We start from the raw sequence: 24,193 nt of genomic DNA, 5'->3' as shown, positions 1-24,193 counted from the left end.
TGCGCCCCCTGCTGGAGCGGGACGCCCTGCGCACAGTCACCCATGCCCTGGTGACATCTCGCCTGGACTACTGCAATGCTCTCTACATGGGGCTCCCCTTGAGATGCACCCGAAGGCTGCAGCTGGTCCAGAATGCAGCCGCGCGAGCAATTTTGGGGAGTTCTAGGTACTCCCATGTAACACCGCTCCTGCGTGAGCTGCACTGGCTACCTGTGGCTTTTCGGGTGTGTTTCAAGGTGTTGATTATCATCTTTAAAGCGCTCCATGGCTCAGGACCTAGTTATCTGCGGGATCGCATCCTACCCGACAAATCCCTGCGACCAATCCGCTCACACAGAGAGGGACTTCTCCGGGTACCATCCGCTAAGCAATGCCGGTGGGTGGTGCCCAGGAGTAGGGCCTTCTCTGTGATCGGCCCAACCCTCTGGAACGACCTCCCCCCCGATATTAGAATCATTGCTGATCTCCGCTCCTTCCGTAAGAAACTCAAGACCCACCTGTTCCAATCATCTGGCCTGGCCCAATTACAATCACAATCATAATCATAATTTAATCCCCGACCTTCCTGGCCGGTATTTTATATTTTAAATTTTAAATTCTGGGGTATTTTAATTGGTTTTAATTACTAGCTAATTTCATGTTCATTGTACAGACTTTGTTTAATTTGTTTCTCTGTGATTTTGTACTTCCGTTGTTTATAGCGCACTTTATTCTTGTCTGTACACCGCCCCGAGTCCCCTTGGGGAGAGGGGGCGGTTTATAAATCGAATAAATGAAATGAAATGAAATGAAAACAGCCTCCCCTGCCCCCCCCCGGAGGCTCTCCGGGGGCTTCAGGAGCTTCCCTGAAGGCTCTGTAGGGCAAAAAATGGTGCTATGGCCAAACTGAAAGTGACTTTGTGAAGGCTCCGGAGGGTGAAAAATGGCCATACAAGCAAACCAGAAGTCCATTCCCGAACTTCCGTTTTGTCCTTAGGGCCAGTTTTTCCTTGAAGCCTCCAGAGGGCAAAAATGTCCTCAAAAGAAGGCCGAAGTCAGCTGGCCAGCACACACATGCACGCTGGAGCTGACAGGGCAACTCCCTGTGTGCCCTAACAAATGACTCTGTGTGCCACTTGTGGCATGCATACCATAGGTTCGCCATCACAGCCATAGACCAAGGATAAGAAATATAGCAGGCTCCAGATGTTTTAGATTTCATTCCTATTAGTGTAGGTTATCAAAGGATAGGTGTAGGTTGTCAATTTGTTAGGAGTATTGAAGTTTGAAGTACTTCAGCCTGCTTACTCTTGCTGTAAACAAATTTGTAGTTTAATTAAAGGGTTTTTTTAAACAGTAATTTTATGCTAAGTAGAACAACCAGCTGTTCATTTGTATCTTTTTTGTGTGTGTTCTATTATTTCTCTCCGTGTATTGTTACAAATAATGGTTTGATATTACATACGAAGTGGAAAAAGGATAGGATGGGGTGGGATGAGATGAGATGAGAGAGCCTTGTCACTTTTTTCTATCAACACACTGGCTCACATTTAAAAATCAAATTCTAATGCCTGTTCTGGAAAATTAGCCAACATGTTGAAAATCTACCCATATAATGGTAAACTGTGCAACAAAATCATGAAAGAGTTAATTGTAGGGGGGAAAGCTCATTATGCATAACCTGTGTCCCTATGCATTTAGGTATCATGGCAAACTATGATTAAGAAACTTAGCATTTCTGATTTGGCAAAACCAAGGTGGCAGTTAAATAGAAAATCATTTAGAATGTTGATTCCTACAGAGTCTACTGAATCTCAATTTAATATTGAGTAATAAAATAATGGAAAACAGCCAAGCGACTTTCAACCAACATTTGAACGTTAGACCTCTAAAAAGTCAGTCTGCAGTTTGAGTCACAAAAGTACTTGCCATAAACCATAGTTTGATGTGAAGTTTGAACTCTGACATCTTGTTTTGTAATATAATTAATATTTTATTTCATAAGTGTGTTTATTTTGTATTTATTAGACCCTCTGGACCTCCATCTCACAACCATCGGATTACCCGATTAAGATTTTGTGTTGCGGTTTCAATGTTTTTTCTTAGTTGGACTACCTGTGGAGCGCTGGCAATAATGATGACTTATTTTCATTATATATTCAAGGTATTTAAACAATAAAAGTTATGTGATATAACACAAACATAGTTTTGACATTTTTGGGCTACAGGTTGGCTAGTTAATTTCCCACTAGTTTATGTTAAGCATGGAAGATGATAGGCGTTTGCTAGTTTGGCCTTTAGATCATCCATCCTGCCCATATATGAGTCTATGTACAACCTATGTGTAAAAACTTACTGCTGATATTTCTGGAAATCAATACAGAAGTGCCTCTAGGGAAAAGTCAGTAGGATGGAGAGCTATTGGATAATTCTTAACCAGGTTATACAATTTGTCCCTTTGCCCCTGAAATAGGTTTATGCTCCTTGCTCATTATTCTTTCTATCCAAGGAAGAAAGCAAACTGAATTTTTTTTAAATGGATGGTAAATAATGTAGCAGTAAAATCCCAAAGAACTTCCAGATATGCAGGGATTATATATGAATTCAATAATATGGTAAGAATGCAAAGTGCTCAGGCAATATAAGGAAACCACAAAGATGCCAGATAAGAGCTTTAAAAATATTTAAAGAGGGAACTGTAGAACAAAGAAGCACAGAATAGTAAATCATTAACTTTAGGAAGCTATGATCATAGGCATATAATGTTGTGGCAGAACTAAAATATATGCTTGTTGTTACAGGTTGTTAATTTCCATTCAAATTTAAGATCTGAACTAAGTGTTTGTAATGCGGTAAGTCTGTTTATTGTATACTTTTTGTGGTTGGTTTAAGAACATTCATGTCTTAATATATACAGAGTTCCTGTTCTTGCCTACTGCTTGCAGAATATCATTACTCCACATTGTTTCATGGGGATTTACTATACCTGCCCCCATAGTGAAAGGCTGAAAACCAAAGTTGGGTTTCCGAACTCCTAGCTTCTTTTTTAAAGAATAAATAGATTACTTGCTGTTTTATTTTAGTGTTTCCAGTGCTTGAATAATTCTTCATAACAATGCAGTGTCAAGATAGCACCATGAGAGGAAATCCAAGCATTTGAGCAACTGAACACCATAACAGGAAGTGGGGCAGAAAATAGGTTCATATGAGGACTACTGCATTGGTTATGTCACTGTTGGCTCTCCAGCTCTTTATATGTAATTCAGAGTTTATGTTCCATTCTTCTCAGAGTATTTTACAGAAGAAACAATAATTACTGTATTTTTTGGACTATAAGACGCACCAAGATTTCAAAGAGGGAAGTAACAAAAAAACGTTTTTGTCCTCCCTGACCCCCAGGAGCACTCTGCAGACTTCAGCAGGGCTGGGGGAAGGCAAAAATGCCCCCACTTTCATCAAAATGGGGGCATTTTTGCCTTCCACCAGCCCTGCTGAAGCATGCAGAGTGCTTCTGGAGGGTGGGGTAAGGCAACCCCCCCGTTTTTCACAAAAATGGGATCCGGGGGTGGGGCTTTGGGAAGCCAAAAATGGCTGTATTCAGTGTATAAGATGCACCAATTTCCACGCTCTTTTAGGGGGGGAAAGATGTGTTTTATATTCCAAAAAATACGGTATAATTATCGAACTAAAATAGGGTTCTTGAAACCTGGCAACTTTAAGACAAATCTTAAAAAATAGCAATAATCCTTCATCAGGAAAAGGAATCTTTTAAAATAAAACAATAATATATAATCTCATGAATTTAAACGACTAAATTATGGTATGCTATTATTAAATTATTTTATGAACATTTCAAATTACTCTTTATACTTGTATTAACTAATGCTGAAAAAACTGAAATATATTTATATTTTTATAGCCCATAAAGAATCCAGAACCTAAATCAGATGATTCAAAAAATGAAAAGTGGAACAGCTGCAGATCAGATGATTGCTCTTCAGAAGCAAGAAACTCATTTAGCACCACAATCACCAATGACAGCATTATAGATAGCCTTAAGATGCATGTAACTGTCATCAACTTAATCACATGGATTGTGCTTCTTAGTTGCCCATCCTTAATTTATTGGCTAAAAAATATCAGGTAATCATCCCAAATTTGCAGGTTTTATTTTTAAAAAACTATTATGAGATGGCCCTATGAGCTTATTAGAAGACTTCATGAAGTACCGTATTTTTCAAACTATAAGACGCACCGGAGTTTAAGACGCACCAAGATTTTGAAGAGGCAGATTAAAAAAAAAGTTTTTGCACTATGCAGTCCTCCCCAAAAAAGGGCTGTTTTTTTGCAAAAATGTCCCCGTTTTTTGTCAAAAAAAGGGCATGCATAGCCTTTAGGGGGCTTATAGAGTGCTCCTGGGGGCTAGGGGGCAAAAAACAGCCTGTTTTTCACTCATTTCTGCCCTCCCCAGCCCCCAGGAGCACTCTATAAGCCTCCTAAAGGCTATGCACGACCATTTTGGTGAAGGGGACGGGATTTCAGGAGGCCAAAAATGCTGTATTCAGTGTATAAGACGCATCCAGATTTTCAGCCTCTTTTTTGAGGGAAAAAGGTGTGTCTTATACTCCAAAAAGTATGGTATTTGGGTGTGTAGATGAAATCAGTCCAGATGACTTATGAATGTGAGAGGCAGCCACAGTACATTAGCAGGCAGAGAACTAAAGAAAAAAAATATTTAAAAGTTAAAAGATAAAATGGCTGCAAGAAAATGTAGAACCACAGATGTTTTAATTTTTAGCATACTAGGAACTTATCTTGAAATGAAAAATCAATTATAAATATTTTTTCATTATCTTAAAATTGGCAGGTTTTTTTTACAGTTTCTGAAATAGGTAGTTCACAGAAATTCAATATTTGTTATTGTTAAAGTAGCTTTAACTGAGAGAAAAAGTTGCATTTGGGCCATCTAATGACATGGTATTGTTTCCCCTATTTCTCTGCTTGTTTTATTTTCAAGAATCTTTCAACACCTTTACTGTATTTTGTTGTTGCTACTAGAAAAATAATTTTGCATGTGAGTAATACAAATTGCAATAGTCCTTTGTATTTTCTTTCTTTTTAAATTAGATACAATATCAGACTTGATCCTGATCCATGCAGATTTGTTGCTGTTATTTTGATAGTCATTTTGAGTATACTCATGAATACAAGTACTACAAAACTTAAATCAAGGTACTTTAATTATCTTATAATATATATAATTATATAATATATTATAAATTGTACTACATTGAATCACTCTTGTATCACATATTCTCCCTTCTTATAGTACATTATTAGGAATTGGATCAAAACAAAAAAATGTTTTTAGCTTTCCGAACTGCTTTAGATCCAACAATAGCAGCAAGAGGATGGAGATGAGATTTGTTTATTTTCATCTTGTTCCAAGCTTATTTTTTTTCTTTTCCTACACAAAAAATAAACTGAATTTTCCAGATCATTTTGTAATTCTGCTAGCTGACAACTCTCATAGTAATTATTACAGAAAATAAAGAAATTGTATGAATTGTTCTCTTATAAACTCGTGAGGGGAGGGAATGGAAGTCTTTATACATTTTTTCTTTTAAAAGCCATGGGGTAGATGGTTCTCTTACAAGCTGAGGTGATAAAATTCCAATTTCCCACCTTGGCATATTCTAGGATGTTTTACTGCAAATAAATTATATGTTGAACATTACTCCATAGTATTGCTTCAATAATATATGTTGTTTATTTGCTACATTAGCCTTTTCACCATGTCCATCAATAAATTGTACCTATATGAGTCAGCATAACCATGTTGGCTTGGGAGTTGAAATCAAATACCACATGAGATTAGGAAAGACTAAGATTAGCAAAAGTACTCATACATCTTACTGCTTGAATAATTTTATTTTATTCTTTTTCTTTTTCTTCCTACAGTAAATTATTGAAGATTACAGCATATTTTCCACTTCTTTTCTCTGTTGCTGCTGTAGTTTTTGCACCTGTTTATTTATATCAAATGCCATACTTTGTAATAATTCCTCTTTTTTTACATTCATTGTGCAGCATTGTTTAAAATACTTTAGCTGGCCAAAACAGTAATAGATGCGGAAGTATAGATAATATAGGAAAACCTACGCTGCATCTTCTATCAATGGTAGAAAATGGAAAGGCTTTAGGTTCCCAAAGAAAACAATATTTTTAACTTACTAATTTTTAAAAGAAATGCATAAATCTGTTACTCAGTAAGCACTTTGTTCTCAACACTGAGGGAAAACATGGTTGCATCGGTTCCTTGTATTGAAGCAAATGGCTTATGCTTACTTATTTTAAAATTGCAAGTTTACATGTCCAAGATACTTCTGTGTACTTTTCTCATTGAATCACCACTCCCATATTTATTTTGGCAATATTACTGTTAGAGTAAATAAGATATCAGTTTGTATTGTGAAATAACTTCATACATCCAAAACCCTTTGCATAGTTATTTGAATTCAAGAATTGAAGAACTAAGCATCCAACCACAGTAGAAATGGAACGTTAATAGAGTATTTTCTGCATAGAAGCCATTTTATTCAAGGGCAGTGAAACCCTGCATTGTGTAAATGATAATTTCTCTAATATGTTCCTTTCTAGATACTTCACTGGACATTTCTTATAGTTCCAACCATGTTGGAAAGACCAGGTTAAAAACAGACAAACAAGACGATTCAAAAAACCTCCCTAGAGCTATATACAGAGATTTTAAAAATGCATCCTGGAAATATTTCATTAGAATAACATTTTGCTAATGTCATTCAGCACCTCTTAGGTCCAATATTATTTAGATGCCTGATGCCTAAAATGTAGGCATCAAAGTTATCAATATTTATCTGTGCACAAAGAAGTTTTAAAAGGACCTGCCTTTAGGCAGAACTATGTTAATGTTACATATAACCATTTAAAAAGCAGCAAATATTTTGGTTCTTTAAATAAAATGTATAAGGCATTTTTGCTGCTTTTGCACATCACCATGAGTTTAAAACTTCATTGTATTTCTTAGCAGCTCTTTTACTTAATGGCTAATTTCCTCTTCCTGGAGAGATTCTTCCTCTAAACAAAGTTATAATACATATTTTCCTTACTTGTATCCACTATAATTCCTGCCTAAAGTGCCTTTGGTTAGTTATTTGTCTCTTGTTTATCATTTTTTTTTCTAATTTATTAAACAAATATTTATAGAATTGTTCTGTAATATTAACAATTTAGTAGATTGTGCTATGTATGAATCATCACATGTGTTAATGTTACTATCTTTACATGGAATGCTTCAAGGTCAAGCCAGTCTTGGTATTCAGACATATTTTTAATAGGATATTAAAATATTCTTAGGTAAGTCTCTGGAAAAAAGTCCTCCAATATCTAATTTTCAGCTAATTTTATGGCACTAAACTGAGCTATCAGTGTACTCTGTGTCCTACTTAATGGATGACTTACAACATCCGCAACGAGTTTCTTTTTTACTGCTATACTGGGCTTTTTGCCAACAGCTGGCAGAGCTCAAAATAGTGCAATCTACTTTCAGACCTCGTTCAATGAAGACTGACCTTGGAAAGCATTTCTATGCCTCTCATAGCTGTATACTAAATAGAATTTTGGCAGTGACCTTTTGTCTCTTGTCAGTGCTACAGCAAGGAAAATGGTACTTGCCAAATTATGCGTTCTCAAGCAGAAGCTAAGGGAACAAAAGTTCTCTTCAAATTCATGCATTGGCATCTCCTGGGAAGCTTGTCCTTCTAATCAGATGCCAATGAGAACCTCAATTTGTTAAAGGTCATAATAGGTTTTAGTAAAGGCTCTGTTTTACTGTATAAACTTTATCTATTTTGCAGTGCATATGGTGTGGGTATGTGTGTGTCATAGTATCTAATATTTATTAACATTGTGGTAGCTTATTGCATACCAGATCATATTCTACGGCTATTCTGAAAGCATTAGAAGTTAAGGAGCTATCCAATACACTTTAGAATCTGTAAGACAGCTCTGGACAATCTATTATGGATTTATGTATTACTAGAAAATCAAAGCTGCTGAATGTGATCTCATACCTATATATGAGAAGTGGGTGAATTGAGAAATCTCTAATATTCTTAGTGAATGGATGCTATTTTACACTCTATGTGAATTATGCGTACTTAGGATGTATAGCACTTTTATTATACTTTTACATATTTTTGTACCTGCCTATAAATTAATAATTTATAGTTTTAGATTGTATATTGAAAGTAGTTTTACACTTTTATCTGAAATGTTTTGCTTTTTTTCCTATTTTGGATCCCCTTCTCTTTTTGCTTTTAATTTGGATTTAGAGTGCCCATTAAAAAAATAAGCAGTAGCCAGGCTACTCACAAGAAAGTCAATTTGAGTGCTTTGAGATTTTCTTCAGTTAAGCATGCAACTATGTGTAGAACTGTAGGTATTTCAGGAAAGTAGTCTAAGGAAATTTTAAAATGAAAACATCCCTACTTTTTAATAGAGTCTTGCCAGAGGTGTCAAACTGGTGGCTCGCGGGTTGGATGCATCATGTGCAGCCACGCCCACCCCGGCTCCACAAGGCAAAAAATGTTGCATGATATGTCACATCATGCGATCTGGTTTGGCACCCGTTCATCTCGGCAGTCTCCAGGAATCAACAAGAGCAGCTATATTAAATTTCCACAGCTTAATTAAACATCATCAGTAGTAGTAGTAGTAATAGTAGTAGTAGTAGTAGTAGTAGTAGTAGTAGTAGTAGTAGTAGTATTAGATGGCAGTGTTACATTAGCCAGGAAAATACAGTGCTAATGCAGAGTAGCAGCTTGCCTGCCAATTTACTAGCTCTGTTGTAGTACATATTCAGGTGCACCACAGGAAAGTGAGCTAGGCTTGCACTAGAAAGAAAGATGAGCAGCTCTTCCTTCAGCTCTTCCTCATCCAAGGCCCCCTCCTTCCACCGGAACCACCTCACAAACAGGTGTCACAACTGGGAAGGTTCAGAGCTGGCAGGAATCTGACCACCTGCATGAAGTATCAGTTCATTTGCCCACCAAAGCAGTATCTGTTTATCTGCTTTCATAGAACATGTTTTCAAACTGTTAGATAGGCAGACGCTGAGGCAAGTGATGGAAGTTCACCCCACCATGCAGTGCTAGGGCTTGAACCACTGTAGCAGAGACCATCTCCAGTTTCACGAAGCCACCGAGCCACCGCATCTCAATTAGCCTTTGAGAAAATGCTTTTTCCTAGAAATTCAAATTGACTTCTGTGTATCTTCAGGATCAGAATCCAATTTGGAGATAAGAACTGTTTAGGAATAAAACTCTGCAAGTGTTAGCTTTTTATTTTGAATTCCTACATGTGCAATTGGCATGGAGGATTAAACAGTAATGAGAACTATTGGAAAAAATAATAAGAAAAGAGGACGGACCATATTCAAAATATCCATGCCTAGGTCCATGTATGTAACTACTATATTAAAAACGTGAGAAACTCAGCAGAGTTTCAAAAATTTCAGAGGGGCCTGGTGGGTTGCAGTTGAAAGGAGGGCATGTTCCAGTCCTTCAGCTCTTGGAATTATGCATTAAGCATTGATATATTGCGCAACTTTGATTTTTGAACCTGCTAGATTTTTTAATATTGCTTAGCCAGTGGGCTGCACATGCCTCAAACATTTATTTATGAATACCTCTATTCAGAAATGCTAGATGTATCCTTAAGCTTTCAATCACCATTTCTGATCTCTAGTGCCTGTAAACCAGGGGTGTCCAAATTTGGGAACTTTGGGGCTGGGGAATTCTGGAAGCTGATGTCCACAAGTCTTAAAATTCCCAAGTTTGGACACCCCTGCTGTAAACAAATGAGTAGCTGCCAAAAAAATTAACTAGCAAAGAAATAATTTACAGCAAAGGATGACCTGTTTGCACAATTGGATCTCACACTCATCTTGTGCAATACGGTTGATAGAATTGATTCATTTCATAATTCATAGCTCTTAACATCTGCATGGGCTCTTACTGTTCATGCAATAAAGTATGTTTCTGACCACTGCAATATATTCTGAACAATAGGAAATATTTTAGTCCCTAAGTAGCTTACATTTTAGAGTTAATTTTGTAACCTGAGAGATCCTTCTTCAGTTGCAATATTAATCTTTTGCTTCCTTTTTCTAGAAAATAAGATAATGTAGCTAGATCAACGTTAATATTAACTATTTTAGAAATACATGATGTTTATTAAAAGTATTTGTAATTGTTAATATATTTCCGGATATTTATGTCAAGGAAGTATGATTGAACAGATGACCCGTGCTTTAGAACGGGTGAAGAATACATTTTAGTTCATTTTGATAGATTTTTGAAACTTGATGCTAATCTGTGTGATAAATATTTAAGGTGAGAAACATACTTGAAATATTTTCATTCATTAAAAAAAGCGTAGCTTGATTATTCAATAGTGGCATTTTAGTGAACCAACTTGTAAAACATTATAGTTAAATTCAGAGTTCTAGTGGTTTCCATCTTGTCATGAACAATTGTTCACAAAAGAGCATATGGTGTAATATTTTCATAATGAGTACTATTTGAAAGTCCAGCAGTATAAATCCTGTTTCAAAGTACCGACCATTAAACTTGAACATCTAGATATGCTTCCTGAATTTTAATAATAGCTCTCCTTTCTGTGCATGACATTAAACTTTTAAAGTTTTTAAAAAATGTGCAGACTATGATATTTCAAGAGATGAAAGGAAGTCAAAATTGTGACCGGAATAAGCTCTGGGATGCAACTAGATTTGCTATTTCAGTTTCTAAAATATAGTCTACAGGAAGTCCTTGACTTATGACCCCAGAATTACAAGTCATGTTTGGCTAGTCATTAACCATGTCACCATGAGACCATCCCCAATTTTGCTACATGTAATCCTCAACATACGACCACAATTGAGCTCATTTTTTTTGTGGCTAAGTGAAACATTGGTTAAGTGAGTTTTGCCCATTTTATGACCTCTGTTGTCATGCAGTGACATGCAGTGGTTAAGTTAGTAAAACAGTTGTTAAGTGAATCTGGTTACTGCCCAGCCCTGTTAAGCAACTGGTTGTAAGTCAAGGACTAACTATATCAGGGATGTCAAACTTGCGTTGTCACGGCAGCGCCATTTGACATATTGGGACTTCCCCCCCTTCGTTAAACTGGGTGTGGGCGTGGTCAGCATGTGACGTATCCAGCCCACGGGCTATGAGTTTGACAGCCCTGACGTAAATTATCTATTTGCTGTAGACCACTGGATTAAATCAAACTTTATTGGCATACTATCATAAAGTAAGTTGCCATGAGAATTTTAAAAATAGTAAAAGGGTAAAATCTGATATATTACACTTAATATAATTAAAGTTCAAGAGGAAGAGAGATGTTTAATTCCCTCTGCTCCCCTTGCTTTTTGGGGATTTTATAAACCTTTTCTAAGCCTTTCCATTGTTTAAAATATTTTCTATTCTTTTCCTTCCCAAAAATTTGCAAAAAATCCTGTTGCAAAGGATTCCATCACCAGAAAAGAGAGAGAGAGATTGTCTCTTGAAGCCCTTAATATACATACCAACAAAGGCTCATATCCTCTTCATAATTTGATTTGATTGGGATTTTTTTTAGTGAAAAAAGTGAAGTGGGTACTTTTAAATAAACAATGCTGTATGAATTCTGCAATACTACAGCATAGAAAGGAAGGGATTCCACAAGGACTACTATCCTTTATCAAACAATGACGTTACTTCACGTTTTTATAACTATACATTTAAACATTTATTTATTATAATTAATTATAAGTACATTTTGAAAATAAAATTTAAAAATGTAGAAAAGATTCATCATAAATGAAATAAGCAATTGATTAAAACAAATGTATAAGGATTTCCATCCACTAAAAAAAGTTTTAAAACGTAGATAACAAATAGATAAAAATATTAGATTGTAATACTCCAAAGAATTGGAGTATTAGATTTTCCAAGAATTTCCAGGTATTGGAGACAATAAACTTCAAAGCATTTTAACAGCAGTGTAGAAAAACAAACCAAAAATATAATTTTCCTTACAATAAATTTTAGTTATATTATTGCTCATTAGTAAGATGGGCAGCATATACATTTAATAACTAAATAAATACATAAATAAAAAATTCTGTCCCAGGGACAGTTGTAAATTATATGTTCCTAATTACTTGAAGACAGAATTCCTTAGTGTTTTGTAGCCAGTGGGCATACTTGGAATTTTCAAAGCCTGTTAACAGGCATTCCCACTAAATGTTTGCCATGGTCGGCATATCCAGTCATAACAGAAGACAACCAAACACTGAATTTTACACACACACATTTACTTTATTTTTCAGGTTCATCCCTAATATAGGGCCCAGAGTCATCATTAGAAATATAGGTTGGTCTTCATTCTTCTAGCATGTTAGCTTACTTTAAAAAAAATAAAGGACTACAAGTAATTTGGGGAGGAAATTCGTTAGCTAGGAAGACATGTTGACAAGCACAGTGCTATGCTGGGTACTATTATTTGGGGGAATGCCAAAAAAGCTATAGAAGAAAGAAATGTAGTTCTCTTCATTCAGTTCCAGTGGAGTTTAATCTTCTCAATAGAACCTTTTAATTTCACTGACACTTTCATTTTACTAAAACCATGTGTCAATTACAATAGGCATTTCTGTTATAAAATAGTGTACTGATGGAATGGCCAATATCTTAGTGTTCCTGTTACACAAGTTTCTCTTCATTTCGGGGAAGCTTGATATTCAAAGTCAGTTATTCTACAAAGTATTATGCTAAGCAGTTTTGACTGATTTTTAATGGTTTGGTTAGGGCCGTGATGGCGAACCTATGGCATGCGTGGAGGCCATTTTCACCCTCCCCAGGCTTTAGGAAAGCCTCCAGCCATATGCGCACAATTTTGGCACACCATAAGAAAAAGGTTTGCCATCACTGGGTTATGGTCATCTTATAAGCTAAAATAAGATTTGTTGTCTTTTAGAGATATCCATGATTAAAGTTTGTGAAGCTGATGATTAGCTGAATTAAATGTATTTTTCAGTTTTTAAAAACAGTTATTTTTCATTTTTATTAGATGAATTCATTTTTGGTGCTAATTAACAATATAAAGACCAGTTTTTAAATAATCTTGTTACTATAGCCAAATACTTACTGGTAGATACAGATGTTATAGTGCACATAATAGAATTAGTCTCATAAATCTGCTCCTTTTATGGATTACTAATTCTCACCACGTTCTTTTTATTGAATCTTGCCATAGGTAGATCTGTGCATATTTTTGAGCCTGCATGGATCTCTGAATGGAGCCATTCCATTCCCTGAGGCAATATTGCACATTTGAATCAAAGATAGTTACGATCAATCATCACTTAAATGATTCAAGGGTATCACATTTCTGTCAGCATTTGAATATATTTTCATTTCTGAAGTGTGCGAGCATGCTAAATAACATACACTATTCAATTTAACTCTATTTCAAATGTGAAAATTAAAATATGGCTCTCTAGAGAAATTTGGCATCTGGAAGTAATGTTCTTCACATAATTCTTTTTTTGATAACTAGTTTCTCTTTGTATCTGACTTTTTTATTAACTTCTTAAGACAATCACTGGCTTGATTGTAGGATTATGCAAGGATGAAAGAAGTGTGGACTTGCCTTCCCAATGTCTGCCTATCCCTTCTTTCAGTTGTAGCTTCCATTCTACAAATGTCACATTGCACATTCTGCAGATTTCAGAAACAGTTTTTAGAAGAAAGAGCAGGACTGTTCTGTTGCATAAGAATTCTGCTCAAGTCTTTTTGCACTGGTCATTCCTAGATTATAAATATCCGTTTGTGCAATGTGTTGATGTACTACTCTGGAAACAATTACATTTGTGAAAATAAAGTTTACCATAAAACTTTTTTTTCATAAAAAAACATGATTAGTTTTGTTGGCTTTTTCTTTTTTATACAATAAAAGTGACCATGATATCACTTGAAAATAAAACATAGGATTTGACGGTTGTAAGCACTATTGAACAGTGTAACTTATACTTATATTTTAGTTTGCTACTACAGATCTGCAAAATCAAAGGTTGATGTGATAGGTTCTTTACCTCAGATTTAGATTTGTAGACAGTGGTGAATAGGGCTTTCTTTAGCTGTGTTGAATGTGGTTTATACATTATACAATTCAAATATGAATTACAGTTATGGAAATTCTGGAAATTTTGGGGGAGCAGTTAAATGTACCAAACATGCTTAGTTGGACACTTTCAGCTCCTCCACCAGTTATTGCCAACATGTGATCTCCCAGAAGAAGATGGAGTCCTACGACTGAAAAAAATATTTCATCCTGCAGAAAGGAGAGCTGCACATGCTCCTTGAGAACAATTTTGCTCCAATCAAGCCAGCAATCACAGAATGGATATCAAAGCTTTCTTTTGTTTCAAAAAAATGCTTACTCTTCTATGTGTCCAAATAATACCTTAAGCAGTCAATTGTAAGTGTGCATAATTTTCCAATATTTTATACATCAAGCTCCATTACAAATCACAGTATTGAATATCTTAGTATTTTTTCCATGGAATACATGAGATTTATGCAAAAGTGCCACTCAAGAGACCATTTACTGCAGTCTGTGAATATTGTTACCTGCATTTCTATTTTTCTCAAATGCTTTTGAATGTAATGATGCGTGTTTTTGCCTTCAGTCTGCTCAGGTATTTTATGTTAGAATATTTGGGTGTATTTTTTCAGTTTTAATATTTTGTGTATTAAATAAAAAGAAAAAAATTAAATCATGTTTACCGTGTTCTTCAGCAATATAAAGCTAGCTTCAATTTTCACACAAAGTTTTTTAAGCAATGGATAACACTAGCTCTAAAAGCATTTTATTGCTAAATTATTTGTTTACTTTTGTTCAGCAGTAACATGTTCAGTGGTGATATTCAGCCGATTTGGGTGAACCAGTAGTAAAAATTCTGGCCTGCACGCCATGCCATGCCCCTACTTATGGCCTTGCACACCTTGGCTGGTGCCTTAGAATCACACTGCGGCATAGATGCAGCTGCACTTTGGCTCCCTTGCTTCGACCATGTAGCCACTCAGCCCAGTCACATGGCCACCTAGCCATGCCCACCCAGTCACATGGCCACCTAGCCACACCCACTTAGTCACATGACCACCTAGCCACATCCACCTAGCCACGCCCACAGAACCTGTAGTAAAGAAAAAATTGAATCCCACCACTGAATATGTTGTATTACAAACATTAATATAGGAAAAAATAGTAAGGATTTTAGCTTGAAATTATTTGGATTGTTAATTGACCAACAGAAATGATTGAAAAAAAATACAGCTAACAAGAGTGAAGGAGCAAAGATGAGCAGCAAGCCATTCCAGATTGTTGTTCAGAAAACTCCATGGTCAAATCCATTAAATCAATCTCAATTTTATCTTTGGGGGAGTGGGAGAGCTAAGCTTAATAGTACTAATTTACTGTGTGCTATTTTCCAAAAAATGATGGGTGATGAAAGGAATATTTTTCGAACTGGAGAGTTTTTATTTCATATTTTTCTATGAGCTGTCTATGGGAGGAGAGTACTTAATTTTGTTGACTGATGTGAACAGTAAAAATGAAATGATATATATTCTCCCTTTTTGTAGAAAATTATTTCTATTAAAATTAATTTGGCATATCATCTGGCAGATACATGTGATTTTGCTACAAGCACCTCTTCCTCTGTATGAGTAGAAAATCATATGGTAGATTAGCACTCTCCAATGACGCATGTCCTTGTTTTAATTAAACATAATTATCCTGTTTGGTATTTATGTGTCTACATTTATTACCCATGAAAAGAGAGATGCTCCTTTAAAGATTTTGAGGCCAAAATCACACTGCTTTAATATTGTTCAGTAGGTGTGACAGCAATTAAATAGTTTTAAATGTACCTAACTTATCACAATCGGAATATGCACAACAGAGGTGGGTTTCTGCTAGTTTGCCCCGGATCAGGAGAACCAATAGTGGCGGTGGTGGGAGGCTCTGTCCATGTGTGCACACGCACGAGAAAACCGGTAGTAAAATAAATTGAAACCCACCACTGATGCACAACATAAATGAAAATCCATCCTCAAGGATTTACTTTTATTTTAAGGGAATAATAATGGCAACTTTGAACTATTTCCAGTTATATATCCATCAAACTATTCCATTGTGGGATAAGCAGTGTTATACAACATATACTGAAAGCAAAAGAAATTAAAAGCAGGAAATAAGGAAACTAAATCAGGTTTACATCAATACTTTTCACCAATACCTTTCCTGATAAGCAATATAGTATGATAGAATGGATTAATCAGAATCCCTCTGTTTTCAAAGTCCTCATAGGTATCTGTTATGGGCCAGCAGGATCCGATTGAGCTGTTGATGGACTCGGATAACGAGAAACCATATAAGTCTGCCCTGGACGATGTGGAGGCCCCTGTACAGGGTTCAGACTCAGAGCAGGGACCAGAGAGGCTGGTTGGCCACCAGGAGGCGCCTGAGGCATGGAGCAGTGGGGAGGATCAAAGGCAGTTTGTCCCTGATGTTAGATTGAGAAGGGCTGAGAAACGGAAGCAGCAACTCCGTAGGCAGACTCACAGAAGATGATTAAGCACAGGTGGTTGTGGATTGGCCCCTCCCAAGAGAGATTATAGGTGAGGCATTGGGAGGGGACATTTGCAGGAAACAACCGCTCAAATTAGTAGTTAAGAAAATCTATCTCTGTATTCTAGCCGTGTCTGTTCATTTGGACTATCTGTGTTGCTTCATTTGAATTATCTGGGTTGCTGCAGAGCTACTCTATTGAACGTGAGTTGTCTAGGCCCTCAGCCAAAGGATTCGTTATCTCAGTAATTAAACAGTGGCAAACAGCCAAGCCTGTGTTCTGGTTTATTCACAGGCGTAGGGGGGGGGGGGTTCAGAACGGGCATCTATGGGGTGTTTCAAAACAGTGAATCCTTCGATTTTCAAAGGCTCTATTTGCACTCAGACAAAGCTCCGTCAGGGCTTCGTTTGTGCAAAAAGTGTCCGGGTAATGCAGAAAGGAGTGGGGGAGGAAGGAGGGAAGGAGGAGTAGGGGACAGGCAGCACAAACAATGCATCCAGGAGTTTCCATTTCCTCTCCTCTCCCTCAAAGCAGAGAGGAGACAGATCTTTGCAAGGTAAGTGAGTCCGGCATGGCAGCGAGGGGAAAGCATGAGGTATCTTAGTAGGTTGGGGAGGCCTTGGAGGCCTATTCCATCATTAGGCTGACCCCTGGGCCCTGGTCTTCCCCACCTCAAGATACCTCGTGCACTTAATGAATTGGATTTGCCCACGCATTAAAATAGTGAATGTGTGGGTGAAAGCAGGGAGTTATTTTGTTCTAGGTACAGAATGGGCAGGCTCCATTACATTCATAACTCGACCAGCTCTACTGCTTCTCTTTAGGCAACTTTTGTTAATCTTGAAACAGCATTTGACTCTGTATCTTGGATTAAGCTATAGAACAAGGCGTACAGGTAATCCTCGATTTGCAACAGTTCATTTAGTGACTATTTGAAGTTACAATGCCCATGGTCACATGATAAAAATTCAGATGCTTGGCAACTGACTCTTATTTATGATGGTTGCAGCATCCCGGGTCTTGTGGTCATCTGCGATCTTCTGACAAGCAAAGTCAGTGGGAAGCTAGATTCACTTAACTAGTGATTACTTAACAGCTGTAGCAAGAAAGGTCGTAAAATAGGGCAAAACTCACTTAATAAATGTTTCACTTAGCAACAAAAATGTTGGGCTCAGTTGTGCTTGTAAGTTGAGGACTACCCGTATAATACCACCATTGCTGATTGTTGTATCAAAGTGCATTGCATGAAAAAGATGCACCTATGAAGGATATTAGATAGCACCTTTTCAATTACCAAGGTTGTAAAACCAGCCTGCATGTTGACACCTCTCTTATTTAATCTTTATATACATAATGCGATTGATAGGCCTGAGAACCCATACTTCCATCCACCCAACTAGCAGAGAGTGATATTACTACACTGCTATTAACAATCATGCCATAGAAAAAGTAGAATATTTTTGATACCTGTGAGAAATCTTCCAGGTTAATGGAAATAAAAATACCCCTTCTATCTAGGCGTCACAAAATGCACATAGGAATGCAGCAGCCATTTTAAAATTTCTTCACTCCAGAAGTCATCAATATTTACAGGCAGCCACAAAGCTCTTTGAGGCCAAGTCCCTAGCTCAATTATACTATGGCACTCAACTTTTGATCACTTAGGGAGCTTTATACAGATCCTGACTGTAACCAAGGAGAGCCAAGCTAGTTTGGACCAAACTCCTTACTGGCCTCCTGTTACACCAGAAGAGATATCCAGGTTGTTCGGAGCCCTAAAGGCTAATAAGGCACCTGGGGCTGATAATGTCCTGCCAGAAATAATCAAAATGAACGCCAGTTGGTGGGCTCCACTTTTAGCATCACTGTTTACATTTATAGATAAAACAGGCCATATGCTAGAGATTGGGGAGTAGCAATTATCATACCAATTTATAAAAAAAGGTAATAGAAATGACCCAGGCAATTATAGACCCATTAGTCTGACAAATGTTATTAGTAAACTCTATGCCAAACACCTAAATTATAAACTTCAAGATTGGCTAATCTCAGGGGGGATAATCAAAGACAAACAAGCCGGTTTTAGAGAAGGAAGATCTACGGTGGATCACATTTTGGTACTCCACCATTTAGTACAAAAATACATAGATAAAAAGAAATCCTCTCTTTTTGTGGCCTTCCTTGATTTTAAGCAGGCCTTTGATTCAATATCCAGGAGTACCCTCTGGAAGAAATTAAAATACACCACTATCGATAAACGCCTTCTCTTCCTCATACAAAAGTTGTATGCCAATTCCACCTTGAAAGTGAGGTGCAATCCCCAAGGGAGTTTAACCGGCTCAGTAAGGGTGCAAAAAGGGGTACGGCAGGGTTGCATCCTCTTCCCCTCCCTCTTTAACTTCTATATTAATCCCCTGATTTCCATCCTCCTAACCTCCCAACGCAAACTGCCAATTCTCTTATATGCTGATGATGCCGCTATCATTTCACAAAACCCTGTAGGATTGAAGAGAGCAATAAGGGCAACTCTCGGCTATTGCAGGCAAAACAAGTTGATCCTTAACTTTGATAAATCACAAATTTTAGTTTTTGCTAAAAGACTAAGCCAATACTCCTGGAAAATAGAAGGACATAGTTTGGAACAGGTTAGAACATTTAGATACCTTGGGGTGGTTTTCCACTCGCAAGGGACATGGAAGGCACACCTGGATCAAACATTGCAAGTAGCCAATAGGTCCTCAAATGCAATTAAACATTTCTTTTATACAGGTGGAGGTCAGTTAGTACCTGCTGCCTTAAAACTTTTTGAGGCCAAAACATTGGCACAAGTTCTATATGGGCCACAAACAGGGATCTTTGCAAAGAAAGACTTGCTAGAAACCATACAAACCAAATTCCTGCAAGCCATCTTAGCTGCATCCAATGGAACTCCAAATGTCCAGTTAAGAATTGAGACAGGCATGCCTCAAATTCAGGTAAGAGCCTGGAAGATGAAGATCATTCATTGGCTTAAAATGCATTTCTTTCCAGAGAGACTGTCCCCACTAGTGTTGACTGACAATTTCTCCTCCCCCTGGAAACAGGCAATTGATCACAAACTGGGCTCTTATGGGCTCTCACCATTATTCTTAATGTCCCTAGGCTTTGATCAAGCAAAGCAAGCAGTAATTAATAGAATGAAGGACATGGAGTTTCAAGAAGAACTAAATAGGTTGTCTCTCCACAGTAGGGACAGAATCAAACAGGGTGTGTGGGAACGGGCAAGATATCTAAATGACCTGATCTTCCCAAAACAAAGAATAGCTTTCTTCAGAGCCAGATTTAACATTCTTCCTTCAGCACTTCTCCACGGCAGGTATAAGAGAACACCTATAGCAGAACGGGTTTATATGTGGTAAAGGAGAAATGGAAGATAATTCACATGTTCTATTACACTGCGAGCTATACAGAGCTTGTAGAGCTGCACATATTCTCCCCTTATTAGAGAGATTGCCAGGGAGGGCAGACAATTTTTATCTAGGCTTTCTCCTCCAGGACACTAACTGGTTACTACATATGCAGTGGCAAAGTTCTGTGCTGCTGCAATGTCCATAAGAAAAAAATTGGCTACCCAGGGCCTGAGGCTGTTGTTATGCAATGCGAGGTCCGTTGTTAACAAGGCCCCCCTCATTCATGATCTAATTTTAGAGGGGGAGCCGGACCTCGCGGGAATAACGGAGACCTGGTTGGGCCACGAGGGAGGTCTTCCCCTCGTGGAAATGTGCCCACCAGGCTACCGAGCATTTCATCAGCCCCGGGCCCAGGGAAGGGGCGGTGGGGTGGCAGTAATTATTCGGGAGGACTTAGAGCCGAGGGAGTCTACTGTGCCACAGACGTCCGGATGTGAATCCCTTGTTGTGAAATGGGGCCCTGGGAGACAGTTGGGCCTGCTGATAGTATACCTGGCTCCTCGCTATACATCAGCGGCCCTGCCTGAACTCCTCGAGCTGATCGCATCGGTGGCGGTTGAGACCCCCAAACTTTTGGTGATGGGGGATTTTAACCTGCCATCGATGGGAGAAGCATCAGAGGGGGTTCGGGAGTTCATGGCTTCCATGACAGCCATGGACCTGACTCAAATGATTCAGGGCCCGACACACGAGGGAGGACACACTCTGGACCTCGTTTTTGTCTCTGGCCAGTGGTTGAGTGATCTGGGAGGAGGGGACTTAACCATCACTCCCCTGTCATGGTCAGATCACTCACTCCTTCGTCTTGACTTCCCTGGTGCTACCTCCCGCTGCGGGGAGGCGGAACCGGAAAGCACTAGATGGTTCCGCCCCAGGCGCCTGATGGAACCAGATAGGTTCCAGACGGAGCTTGGGCCACCTCCTGTAACCTTGACCCGCCCCCGGGTAGAGGACCTGGTGGTCGTGTGGAATAATGCGACTTCCGGGGCCTTGAACCGGGTGGCGCCTTTGCGGCCTCTCCAGCGGCAACGATCCACCCTGGCCCCTTGGTTTACCGAGGAGCTGAGGGTGATGAAATGCCGCAAGAGACGTCTAGAGAGTCGTTGGAGATCCTCTCGTTCCGAACTTGATCGAACACAGGCACGAGCCCATTTAAGGACGTACCTTGTGGCATTGAGAGTGGCCAAACGCCAATATTGTGCCACTCTCATTGCATCCGCAGAGAACCGCCCTGCCGCCCTGTTTCGGGTGTCCCGCTCCCTCTTGTTTCAGAGGCCGCGGGAGGCCCCTCTACAGGGTAGAGCAGAGGAATTTGGGAAATATCTGCAGGATAAAATCGCTCAAATTCGGAAGGATTGGGTCCCTGTTAGTGGTCCAATGGAGACGTCCGTGGCGAGTCTTGAGGAATCGACCTGGGAGGAGTTTGACTTGGTTGCCATCGAGGATTTGGACAGAATGCGTGGACGACTGCGACCCACCACATGTTTATTGGACCCGTGCCCCTCCTGGCTTGTACTGGCATCCTGGGAGGTTACACGAGACTGGCTCCTGGACCTAGTGAACGCCTCGCTGAGCGAGGGGTCTCTCCCGGCCGCCTTGAAAGAGGCGGTGGTGAGACCCTTGCTCAAGAAGCCTTCCCTGGATCCTTTGGAGCTGGCCAATTATCGTCCTGTCTCCAACCTTCCCTTTTTGGCGAAGGTTGTAGAGAGTGTGGTGGCCTACCAGTTTCCACGGCATCTGGAGGAAAATGATTATCTAGACCCGCGCCAGTCCGGCTTCCGCCCCGGTCACTGCACGGAGACGGCCTTGGTCGCGTTGGTGGATGATCTCTGGAGGGCCAGAGACAGAGGTTGTTCCTCTATCCTGGTCCTATTAGACCTCTCGGCGGCTTTTGATACCATCGACCATGGTATCCTGCTGCGCCGGCTGGAGGGGTTGGGGGTCCGGGGCACCGTTTTGCGGTGGTTCGGCTCCTACCTTTCTGGCCGGACGCAGCGTGTGTTGGCAGGGGAGGAGAGGTCGACCCTACGCCCCCTTACTTGTGGGGTGCCACAGGGGTCGGTCCTCTCGCCACTCCTGTTCAACACATATATGAAGCCGCTGGGTGAGATCATCCGTGGTTTCGGGGTGGGATACCATCTGTACGCTGATGATACTCAGCTGTACTTTTCCACCCCGAACCACTCCAACGAGGCCATCGAAGTGATGTCCCGGTGTGTGGAAGCCGTACGGATCTGGATGGATGACAACCGACTCAAGCTCAACCCTTCCAAGACGGAGTGGCTGTGGGTACCAGCCCCTCGGTTCAGCCAATTAATCCCATCATTGGCCATTGGGGGCATTCATCTTGCCCCCGTGGAGCGGGCGCGCAATTTGGGCGTCCTCCTGGATGCCCGGCTGTCCATGGATGACCATGTGACAGCCGTGGCAAGGGGGGCGTTCCACCAGGTTCGCCTGGTGCGCCAATTGCGCCCCCTACTGGACCGGGATGCCTTGCGCACAGTCACTCATGCGCTGGTGACGTCTCGCTTGGACTACTGTAACGCTCTCTACATGGGGCTTCCCTTGAAATGCACCCGGAGGCTGCAGTTGGTCCAGAACGCAGCCGCGCGGGTGATTATGGGGAGTACTAGGTACTCCCATGTGACACCGTTCCTGCGCGAGCTGCACTGGCTTCCTGTGGTCTATCGGGTGCGTTTCAAGGTTTTGATAACTATCTTTAAAGCGCTCCATGGCTTAGGACCTAGTTACTTGCGGGATCGTATTCTGCCCCATACATCCCTGCGACCAATTCGCTCGCACAGAGAGGGGCTCCTCCAGGTGCCGTCCGCTAGACAATGTCGTGGGGCGGCGCCTAGGAGTAGAGCCTTCTCTGTGGCGGGCCCAGCCCTGTGGAATGACCTCCCTCCGGATATTAGGAATACCTCTGACCTCCGCTCCTTCCGTATTAAGCTGAAGACCCACCTATTTCAAGCAGCTGGCCTGGCTCAACTCTGATCTAACCATATCGCTCCTGACGGGTTTTTAACTGGGTATTTTAATTATATTTAATTTCTAGGGGTTTTAAATACTGTATTTTAATTGTTTTATCAATCGACCTCCTCCTTGTGTATGTTTCAGTGTATGTCTTTGTTATATGTTTGTTTTGTTTACATATTTATTTCGTATGTTTCGTTGTACGCCGCCCCGAGTCCTTCGGGAGAGGGTGCGGCTAAGAAATAAATAAATATATTATTATTATTATTAGTATAGTTGTCATCTTGTACCAATTATCTGGACATATCTCTAACAATCTTTGGACCATGGTATTTACTCCTATACTAAACAGCGTTGCAACCAGGGAGTGACCCGAACAATCTGAGAACATGTATGCTATTTTCCACTTTTAACGTCAATACTTTTTAATTATATCTTAATGTCAGTACTTTTTAACATATTGTAAAAACTAATGTGTATTGCTGGTCTTTGATCGTAATAAAGATTTACTTACTTACTTGATCACTCCCCAATTTTCCAAGTCTCTTGCTGTGTCCCCAATGCTGTACTACGCATGGAGGCTGGAATGATGAGACTGGAATGTGACAAACTCTGCTATGCTACTGTTGAAACTGACACTTTTCCCTATAGGCTTAGTGCCACTGACTAGAGGGCAGATTTCAAAGTGAGTGGAAACAGGTTTACAACAAGCTCTCCTAGAACTCTATCCCACTTAATTGCTGTCTCTGGACTATGAGCAAGCAAGGGCATATTTAAGCAGCATTTGTTTGACATAAAACACCAAACAGATAATGGTGGTACCACTCAGCTTCCCAGAGCAGATAGTATGAGATGCTCTCTGGCACCAGCTATCTCACACAGCTTAACATCCCAAACCAGAGAAGGGCCTTTACCTTAGCTTGAAGTAATGCTCCCCCTCCAGTAGTTCTGACTGGAAGAAAGAAAAAGATACCCTCTCCATTACAGGAATGTAATACAAAACTTTGGAATGCTCTAATTACCTCACTCCTGGTCAGCAGAACGGGTTTCACCACAGTATAAGCACTTT

At 39.6% G+C, this 24,193-nt stretch overlaps 1 protein-coding gene across 3 annotated transcripts in view; it reads left to right on the top strand.

Annotated features, from left to right (window-relative positions):
- Window positions 1–16,780, top strand: part of PGAP1 (post-GPI attachment to proteins inositol deacylase 1) — a 51,280-nt gene extending 34,500 nt beyond the window's left edge. The window contains exons 23-27 of one of the 3 annotated variants that reach the window (XM_081938999.1): window positions 2,008–2,143; window positions 2,781–2,831; window positions 3,899–4,122; window positions 5,107–5,211; window positions 16,459–16,780. In XM_081938999.1, coding sequence (XP_081795125.1) covers window positions 2,008–2,143; window positions 2,781–2,831; window positions 3,899–4,122; window positions 5,107–5,211; window positions 16,459–16,477 — 535 coding nt within the window. In that variant the 3' untranslated portion in view covers window positions 16,478–16,780. Of the gene's footprint in view, window positions 1–2,007; window positions 2,144–2,780; window positions 2,832–3,898; window positions 4,123–5,106; window positions 5,212–5,940; window positions 14,843–16,458 lie in introns of those variants that run through there. The other 2 variants (XM_081938998.1, XM_081938997.1) reach the window with 2 other exon arrangements.
- Window positions 16,781–24,193: the final 7,413 nt, after the last annotated feature.

Source organism: Natrix helvetica, assembly GCF_964273705.1.
Source record: "Natrix helvetica genome assembly, chromosome: 1".
Taxonomy (NCBI): domain Eukaryota; kingdom Metazoa; phylum Chordata; class Lepidosauria; order Squamata; family Natricidae; genus Natrix; species Natrix helvetica.
Note: the sequence above shows the minus strand (reverse complement) of the source record. Positions and strands in the feature narration are given on the sequence as shown.